This window comes from Sinocyclocheilus rhinocerous, unplaced genomic scaffold (assembly GCF_001515625.1).
Source record: "Sinocyclocheilus rhinocerous isolate Xijiao unplaced genomic scaffold, SAMN03320098_v1.1 scaffold171, whole genome shotgun sequence".
In the NCBI taxonomy this organism is placed as follows: Eukaryota; Metazoa; Chordata; class Actinopteri; order Cypriniformes; family Cyprinidae; genus Sinocyclocheilus; species Sinocyclocheilus rhinocerous.
This window is the reverse complement of record NW_015642206.1, coordinates 422,616-432,615: the sequence shown is the minus strand read 5'-3', so window position 1 is coordinate 432,615 and position 10,000 is coordinate 422,616. Positions and strand designations below refer to the sequence as shown.

At 37.6% G+C, this 10,000-nt stretch overlaps 1 protein-coding gene across 1 annotated transcript in view; it reads right to left on the bottom strand.

Annotated features, from left to right (window-relative positions):
- The window catches only part of LOC107755734 (doublesex- and mab-3-related transcription factor 1-like), a 37,861-nt gene that overhangs the window by 78 nt on the left and 27,783 nt on the right, over window positions 1–10,000 (bottom strand). The window contains exon 5 of the mRNA XM_016572619.1: window positions 1–136. This exon is cut by the window's left edge and continues 78 nt beyond it. Coding sequence (XP_016428105.1) covers window positions 3–136 — 134 coding nt within the window. The 3' untranslated portion in view covers window positions 1–2. The remainder of the gene's footprint in view (window positions 137–10,000) is intronic.

The window sequence follows — 10,000 nt, the reverse complement described above, 5'->3', positions numbered from 1 at the left end:
TTTCATTTGGTTGGCCCCTCGACGATGGAGTCGACAGAGAAGGTTCCAGACTCTGAGCTGCTCTCACACTCCAGCTTGTTCTCAGGGTTGATCATTGAGCTGATGGACACTGCGTCTTGAGCTCCATCAGAGAAAACTGAAATGAGATGGATCATGACACAAACTATTTTTTGTGTTTAGACTTTTTGTGCCAGAGCATAATCTGATTATGGCATCTGTGATACATGAAACCTGACGCATGCATGTAACACGAGCGTTTTGGTTCCTGACATCTTCACATTTACTGACAAAGTACAATGGAGCCAAAGAGTATTTGGACACTTAAACCTCACATAATGTTTGAATGTCTTTGGATTAGAAACAAAATATCAAGCCAAGCAGCATTTATCTGAATGTTCAAGTTTAAACAACAATAAACAATAGATCTGAACATACACCTGTGCTTACTCTGACAGGAAACTAGTGTGAACTTGAGGGCAAAGCTGCATTTATTTGATTGAAACTAATATTGCTAAATTATTACAATTGAATGTATTTTAATATACTAAGTAACAATGTATTACTGCGATGTCAGCAGCCAATACTCATATGCTGATTTAATGTTCAATAAACAACATTACGCTCAACATTATAATTGAAAATAGTTGTGCTGCTTAATATTTTGTGGAAAATTTTCTCATTCTTCAACAAAAATAAAATTCAGAAGAACAGCTTTTATTTTGAACAAAAATCTTTTATAGCAATGTATAAGTCTTTACTGTCACTTTTGATCAATTTAATGCATCCATGCTGAATAAATGTATTAATTTCTTTAAAACAAACCTTACAAACCCCAAACTTTTGAACTGTAATGTACATCCAATAACAACCATTTTGAAAGCAGATGGTTAAAATAATTGTAAAAATGGCTCATAAATTATACATATATTTAAGTCTCCAAAAATGTTGGGGGCCATTGTATTTTAAAGCTACTTTTATCAGCTTAAAAGTTACCATTTTGAATTCTGCCAACAAAAAATATCTGAACAAGCTGAATCTTTGAACAGAACACAGTGTTAGTGTAGAAAGAGTAATGTTGAAGCATTTCTTATCTTGAGATGATCAGCTTCTCCAGTTAAACCAAACAGCATCAATTAACTGTATGAGCAGTGCTGTCAGCTCTCCACATGACAACAGAGTAAAGACAGTGCTGCCTTTTAGGAATCACACACTGCAGTGTTCTGGCTACTTTAGCAAACTCACTCAAGCTGAAGATACGCGTATTGAGCAAGACCAACTGCTGCGTGAGCACACGGCTATTGAGCAAACAGCGCAGGGCAAGTCTGTACTGTCCTGACTTTCTCATGTGCTGGTGTGCACAATGAAAAACAGCATCGTATTAATGTAAATATAAAATACAAATATGCTCTGGCTGGCATTAAATAAACCCTGATAGTTACTGGGTTACACTGGATTACAATCATCTGCTTAAATAAATGACTTTATGTAAATGTAAAACCGAAACACTAGCAGCATAAACGTTATAGTTCCCTATAAAAAAAAGCATGGTGGTTTGTGCATTGAGCCAGGTCACCGCTCATCTCAGTATGCATATGATTCTAATACATTACAGTCTCTATCGAGTCTATCAAAGCTACGAGTGTCAGGAGGGGCGACACGCGCAAATCCTGTTCATCTGCTTTCCTGACCTTCATAACCTGACTGTGCCTATCATCCCTTCCTGCCCTCCCTCTTTTTCATCTGCCTCTCCTTCTCTGCGCTGCTCTGGCGTGGAGGTAATTAAGGGGTGCTGGCGAAAAGGAGTAATTTTTCTCCTCATTAACTTCCTGATTGGTTTCAGGCTACAAACTTTGCGCTCCGCCCGCAGTTTGTCACCAATTCCAAACTGGCCAATCGTTAATACTAATGTTTGTGTAGCTAAACTGCGCTGGCGCTCTCTGTACAACAATAATACATGGAGTGAGGGGGGAAAGAGGAGGGGCTGGAATTAGCCGTGGCTGTGCTAATTCTGAGGGAGTTCATCAGGGGGAAATCTATGATGTAATTAAAGGGAAGATCTTGCGGGTGAGTGGACAGGTCGTTTGTAGGGACGGTAAATCAGCTGTGGGGCTGTTTGGCAAGCGGACATGTTCTGTGTCATGGCTTCATTGCCTTTGATTATCATTGCATTAGCGCTTAATATAAAAACTAATGTCAGATCGGCCATAAACACTCTGTAATACAGACAATCAGGCCTTTAAATATGCAGATAAAACCAAATAATAATGAAACAAGTAAATGGATTTCCTTGACTTGTAAATACAGCATATTCATTATTGTATTATGATTATGAAAGAAATATCTCTCAAACTAATTTATTTTTTTGACACCATCCTGCTGAAAAATAAATAAATAAAATAGCCAGGCTAACCTAATTTGCTGGTCTCCCAGGATGGTTTTTAGAGGGGTTTTAGGTACCTTACAGCTGGTCGCTTAGACCATTTTAAACCAGCTAAAACCAGCTTAAACTTAAGTGTTTCAGCAGGGAACATATTCAATAAAAATAACAGTTATTATAAAACCCTCCACAAAGTTGCCAAACAAGACATTTCCTACACATTGGCAGTAACACAAGAATTAAAAAAAAATAAATAAAAATCACACATCTGTCAAGTCTAAAACAGTATTGAAACAAGAGAGGATTTACTTTCCTGTACACCCAAAAAGAGCTTATTCTCCCATCTGAACTTTTGCCCTATTCACCCATGTTCGACTGACTATCTTAGATTTCCAAACTATTAAACAGTCTTTGTGTAGTTTAACAAAAGGAAGCTTAAAAAAAAAAAAAAAAAAGAGCATGAAAAGGGGAGGGGAAACAGTGAAAGAAACTCAATCATTTCTGGCAGTTTGGAAAAAGTGAACAAAAGCCAAGATGTGAGAGAAGATGGTAATTCAGGGTTGATCTGTTGTGGATAAGCTCTTTCCTCTGCAACTCATATACTGCCAGCGCTGGGCCATGAGGGTCCATAATGCCTGCACTTAGATAAACACACAGAGTTGCACAGAGATAACACTCACAGGCGCTCACACACACACACAGGCATACATACATGCTCGAACGTGTATAAAGATGCACCCATACACACGTGCTTACAGTGATTACAAATTAAAATAATAGTTCACTGTATCAGTCTAAAACTCAGTTGTATCAGTATGAAAATCAGTCTAAACTGAGAGTTAAGATATTATAGGCTGATATTAGCGGTAGGTAGGTAGTTGCGATCTTAATGCCATATCAGCAGCTAAGGCTATTTTGCATCTTGCACCAATTACGTAACAGATGTATAAATACAACACAATAAAATAAATTAAAATTACACAAGGTGTTTAAAATTCAAAAACAACTTCTGGATCATTAAACAAGCTCTAAAAATAACTTACTATACAAAAAAAATTCAACTACTTGCATTAAAAGCAAAGTTGTCCAACAAGACATGTTTAAGATAAAAAGGGGGCTGAAATTAGAGACTTTTTAATTTAGCAATGTTATTAGATATTGGATATTTAAATGAACATGCTCATTCATTCATACTTTTGCATTTTACAATTAATTGTTTAAAAACGCTAATAACGGACTGTTAAAGTTAATCTTTAGGCAATCTCAATCTTTCATACTGCACATCATCAAATATTATGATGAATATAAAACAACTGACTTTAGTTTTGTGTTTTATTTTCTTATTTTGACAAAATAGTATAGAAGTGTAATAGCAGCCATTTAGCGGTTAATAGCCATAAAGTTATCGTTTTTCGGTGAGAAATGTAATAACATAATGGCATAAGTAACTATTTTCCATTCACATGAACCAAACCCCTAACCTTGCCTTGTGGACTTGGGTGTGCTTCATTTGTGTGTTCTCAAATTTGGAAAACCACTTTTACAATAACCTAACAGACCAAACTCTGGTTGGCACCAAAAGCTATGAGCACTCTCAGAAACAAACACTCACATCTGTACGACATGACTTGGCTGAAGATGTGCTGGAGGGAGATGGAGCTCCCTCAAGGAATGACATGCACGTCTCTCTCAATCATTAGAGTCGTGGCAGGACTTAATGGCGCAGAAAACACAGGCCTACAGCAAGGCGGCAGCACTTTAAACAGCTGCGGACTCCTCAAAGAGTGAAGAGCCGTGGCTGCTGCAGAGAGACGGATGTTGTTCTTGGAGTGGAGCTCTCACTCATAATCACATTGGCACTGGAGTTTGAAGCACTCAAGGGAGGTGAACGCCGAGGCATTTAACACTTAATGACAAATAAAATTCAAATTTATGTATATTTCAGAGGACCTTCAGATTATTATTTTTTTACTGATGAACTGATCAGTGTGCACTGTGTATTAGATAATGCAACTCCATAAAAAAAAAGAGATCTATAGGTGGCACATCTATAGTATTATAACGAAATCCAACTAGATTTCGAAGAAAATGCGAGTGGTGTAGCTGTTTTATTTATCTTATTCATACAGACAAAAACAGAGAAATCTATCATGTAAATGTTTCTTGTGTGAACTTTATTTATTAAAGAATCCTGAAAAGAAAAACGGTTTCTGAAAAATATTAAGCAACACAACTGTTTTTCATACTAATTCATTCTAATCTTTCTTGAGTAGAATACCAAATCGATTAATGAAAGATCATGTAACACTGAAGACTGGAGTTATGGTTGCTGAAAATTCAGCTCACATGTGAGTACATCGGACACTTCAGTCCCCATTATCGGTCTATTAGAGATCTGCATGAGTGGCCTGCAACGTCTGACAGGAGGCATCATGCCAGGGTCAGAGGCTAATTAAACACATAAGCACCTCCAGACCTGTATTGTTCCCCAATCTGTCCCCAGACTCAAAGTGTCTCTGAGAGAATTGGCAGGCCCTCCTCCCTGTTAAATCACTGGCACTGATACAGTGCTCTGCCGTCCCTGTAAATGACCTGTCCGTCTCTCCCGGCCTGCGCTCTGTTCCGTCGAAACATTATGGATATACTATAATGACTTGAGACATAGGATCGATGATTTGAGGGATTTTGTGTCATTATCTTTAAAGGAGAGAAAATAATGACAAGTGCAGAATAAGCGTTGCAGGCATCAGTTAGCACAGCTGGGAGGGAGACTGAAGGCCCCCTGGGTGAAATAAATGACTTAATAGATTCAGTTGAATTAACTTATGGGTTAATTACGCTCTGGGTTAAGGTTGAATATGACCATACTTAGAAAACATTCTGGTCAACAATGACTACCACAAAAGAACATTCTTTGAAATCTGTGTGGAAAAGAAACCATGGTCAAACTTTATTTTATGTCCAATTTTCGCTATTAACAAACCATTAATTATGACTTTTGCCTCAATAAACTCCTAATTTTCTGCTTGTTAATAGTCAGCAAGGTAGTTTAGGTTAAGTTTAGGTATTTTTATTTTATGTTTAGGTAACTTTATAAGTACTAATAAACAGCCAATATGTTAATAATAGGCGTGCTAATAAGCAACTAGTTGTGTGAATATGTGAGAATTGGTCCCTATACTAAAGTGTTACTAAAACCAGTAACTAAAGATAACTAAAGATTCCCATAAAATAAAGCTCTCGGCAGCAACTATGACAGCATGTTTTCATTAAGTTGAGTAAAATTAAAAAATATTTTATTTGTTGATAAAAACATCAAATAACTTCTAAAACATCTAGGAAATAAGCCAGTATTAAGTTATTTCCATTTGTAAGTTATTTCTAATATGGTGTCTAATTTATTATTATCAATTATGAAAACAGTATTTTTGTGAAAACCATGATACATTTTTCAGGACTCTTTGGTAAATAGAAAGTTCAAAAGAAAAGCACGTATTTGAAATATAAATGTTTTGTATCATTATACTCTCAACTGTCAATCTTAATCAAGCTAATGCATCTTTGCTGAATGTCTTCAAAAAAAAAAAGTCCCCATAAACTTTTGAACACTAGTAGTGTATATAAACTGAGATTCTAGGCTCTCTTTCACACACAGTCTCTTGAGGAGGACAGTGTGCTAAAGAGAGCAGAACCTTTAGCAGCAGTCATTACCCATTTTATCTCCTCAGTGCCTCGGGCAAGTGTTAATGGAAATGTTGTACAACACATTACAACAGTGCTTGAGCCTGGAGCAGCCAATTACACTGGTATTTAACCGATCCATAGAGAGAAAAGTCTGAGCATTTAGCATCAGCACTGGAGATGGGAAGACAGCATGACATGGAGGAGTTACTGACGGTGCGGTTAAATAACACTCCAGCCAGAGATTTTGCCTGCAGGCCACTGATTCACCCTATGATTTACTTGAATGGAACACGTCAGGCTTTACAGATTCCTTTCAAATTGTTTGGAAGGCATTATGTGGCACATTAGCCATCCTTGTCATCTGTACTACTAACATGCTTATGGTCAGGGTTACAAAAGCTATCAAGTGCTTGCTTTGTTTTGTGAGTGTGTAGGTGGTGAAAAAGGGAAAACTTTTCTCCTACTGATCTGCGATAGAAAAACTGGCAATTGTCAGCAGGTAAATATGGAGAGTACAACATTATAATCTGTCATCCAACTGACATCATACAGCAATTAACCATCTTTCCTTTAAAATCAGCAATAAATTTAGTGTATGTAACTCTTGCCCTTCCTATAAACCTAGCCAGGTTAGTGAAACTGTGTAACAACCAAATAAAGGGACACATGTAACAGAACTTAACCCTGAGGGCACAGGCTGTGCCGGAGTTCTATGCATGTTCCAAAGAGAAATAATGCAAACAGGATGGATTAAATGTTTTAAAAAAAAGCTCCACGGCTCCTCTGTCAGATGAGACGTTACACCTCTTCCTGCTCAAGCTTTACCTCTCAATTGTGCTTGAAGCTTGCAGAGAATCATTATTGACCTTTGTTATTTTGCATCGAAAGAATAAATGGGCTCTTTGATGGCTCCTATGAGATTTTGTGTTTTCCTGGAACTTTTAATGGGGGGTCTGCCACCTCTGAAAACAATACCACATTCTGACTTAGAAGAATTACATGCATTACATTTGTGGTTTGTAAACAGCATCAGACTGATCAATATGTGTCACAAGCACATTAAATATGATTTCCACAAGTATCGATGTGACTTGAATGTGTAATTAGTTACCGGCAAACAAATATTTGTATTCAAATAAAAGCGTTACTGATTGACAGCAACAAAAAAATGAGAATCTCTAACAAAAAAGTACTGATCTATGAGATGATAATGCCATGGCACTATTTAAAATGTGCAATGGTCTTGAATGAGCATCATGCTACATCTACAGGGTTCTAGAAGGTATTTCAAAGAATAGCATGGCATTAAGCTTGATATAAGCCAAATAAAACACTATTACCCATAGTGCCATGTCCAAAAAAACAGTGTTTCCCAACCTTTTTTAGTCGCGGCACCCTTTGGAAATTTTAACAACCTTGTGGCACCCTACAAAATTAATTTTGTCACAATATTTGAATTTCTAACTTCGATATGATAATTTGAAAAGTATAGATATTCGGTACAACAGGGAAGAACTGCAGAATATAATGTCATACAGATATTTTTAATATTATTAAAAAATTTTGTCCATCAATGGTGGCAATCAGTAGGCTAATTTCTAATGAAGAGACCAATTTATATGACAGATTTTAATGTAGGCTTTTATACATATGTAAACATTATTTAATTACCATTATAACTAGCTATCTCACAAATTTTTGCTCACTCAGTGTTTTTTTTTATTTTACAGTGGGGTAATTTTGGTGCAGTAGCACGAGATAGCTTGATTTCAAACTTTGAATTGAATAAAAAATGACAAGTAAGCAGTCAGTAATAAAATAAGAACAAATAAAGAAGTTAATAATGATAGCACAAATAAAAAATAACGACAGGCCTTCGAATTAAATAAATTGTTTTTTAGTTTTTCAGGTAGGTCTAACAGTAGGGTTAAGATATTTAACTTTTTTTTATTTTTATTTTTTTTTACCAATTATTCAAATAATGTTTAGTCCTAGAAAGCTATTATTATCAGAACACGTGAGCATAACATAGCGGTTAGCAGATCAATATGAATGAGGGCAGCGTTACCAGAGTTGCCCATATACCACACCATGCTACAGCACAGTAGGGCTATTGCAGACAGAAACAATACTGTACTACATCGATGTTTCCTGTCGGCTCAATTTTTGAGTGGACTTTGCTGTTCCAATTCACATGAACGGTATACGAGTGGAGCGACTGCGCAGAGCGCACACGCATAGAGCGGGATAATACACGGAGCGTCACACCACGTGAAAGTGAAACCTGAGCGGTTAACTAATTTTCGGCAGCCGAAATTTCGGTGCATCTCTAATTATTGGCGACATCAGAAATAGATATTATATAATAGATGCTTTTTTGAACATTTTAGCAATTTAAAAATATTAAAAAAGGATTTTTTACACGGCACCCCTGCTCTCGACAGACGGCACCCCAGGGTGCCGCGGCACCCCGGTTGGGAAACACTGCAAAAAAAGAAAACACTTTATTTTAAGGTGACGTAGTTACATACGTTAAATGTACTCACTGTAGTACTGTAATCAACTAACCCTAAACTTCAGCTGACAATAATTTAATTAATATTAATCAGTATTTATTTGTGTAATTACAAAAAAAAAGTGTAACTAAAGAATGCAACAATGCATTACTTTTAAATAAAGCTTTGCACTACAAAACACTGCTTTTACAATTTATTCTGAAAGCCACATACAATATTATCTTTAAATATGATTGTTTACAAACGAAAAGCCACCGTCTCTCTCTAAAGCTGTAAACTTTGCCCAGTCTGCAAACAAAACTAACTTTGAATCCTCCAATAATAAACAACGACAGAAAGAAAAAACAGAGCACGAGAGAAAATGGTAAAACCCATAGACTGTCTCGTATAACACTGAAATTCCTACATAACTCACAGTGGGCACATCATCTCACGGGCTGGGTGGCTGCCGCGGGTGGGGGCGGATGCAGGCGGAGGTAAGGCTGCCCTGGCGGGTGATGGAGTGCAGTGTCACCTCCGGCCCAGGCAATTTATGGCGGAGCGCTGCTGACGAGCTCCCAGCAGTAAAGAGCACACAGGGGCGTATTTCACAGCGAGCTGAGCTTTATGAAGAACACTTCGAAGCCCCGGCAGGCCGCCGCTTGTGACGGATGGAGAAAGACGCATGACAAGCTTCATCATTGTTTGTAAATCTTAACTTGTTCCCGCTCACTAACCCCAGAGGCAATTTTCCAGAGACAGCTGTGGGGGCCGCTCGGAAAGGACAGCGTCGCACTCCTGAAGGTTATTTGGCCTCATATTTGGCCAACTGATTACCCCAGTGCTAGGGAAAATAAATACAAGCCGCACAAGCACTGGAGGCACAGATAGAGTACAGAGGACTCAAGAGACAAGTCATCTGAAAACCACACCGCACTGTATCTCACTGTAATGTCACTTTAAAAATAATGAAACTCGAATGCTTGTCATTTACTGAGTTGCCTCTTTTTAAATATCTCCTAACAGTACAATGGTTACTTAGAACACAACAATTATGGGAACAAAATCCAGAGTGTGACAGCTAGTGGTCGACTGATATATCGGCCGATATTTGGAATTTTTCAAATATCAGCATCGGCCGATAAGTTTTTCTGTTTGCCCGATGTGTTTTAGGCGGGACTTTTATTTTGACGGCGCTGAGGACGGCAGCGCCTGAGTGCACACCGCTCACATTCTCCCTCTTGTTCTCTGTCGTTGTTCACAGAATTGGGCTACTTTTAAACTGTTGCCATTGGTTGATTTTCCCAAGTGGGTTAAAGGTTTGAAATATTGCATAAATTACATTTGACTGAAATGCTTTTATTGAAACATTTTGCATTCTACCTATGATAAAACTTTCATGGACTTCTACATTAACTGTTCCCTCCTGGTGGAATGACCTGCC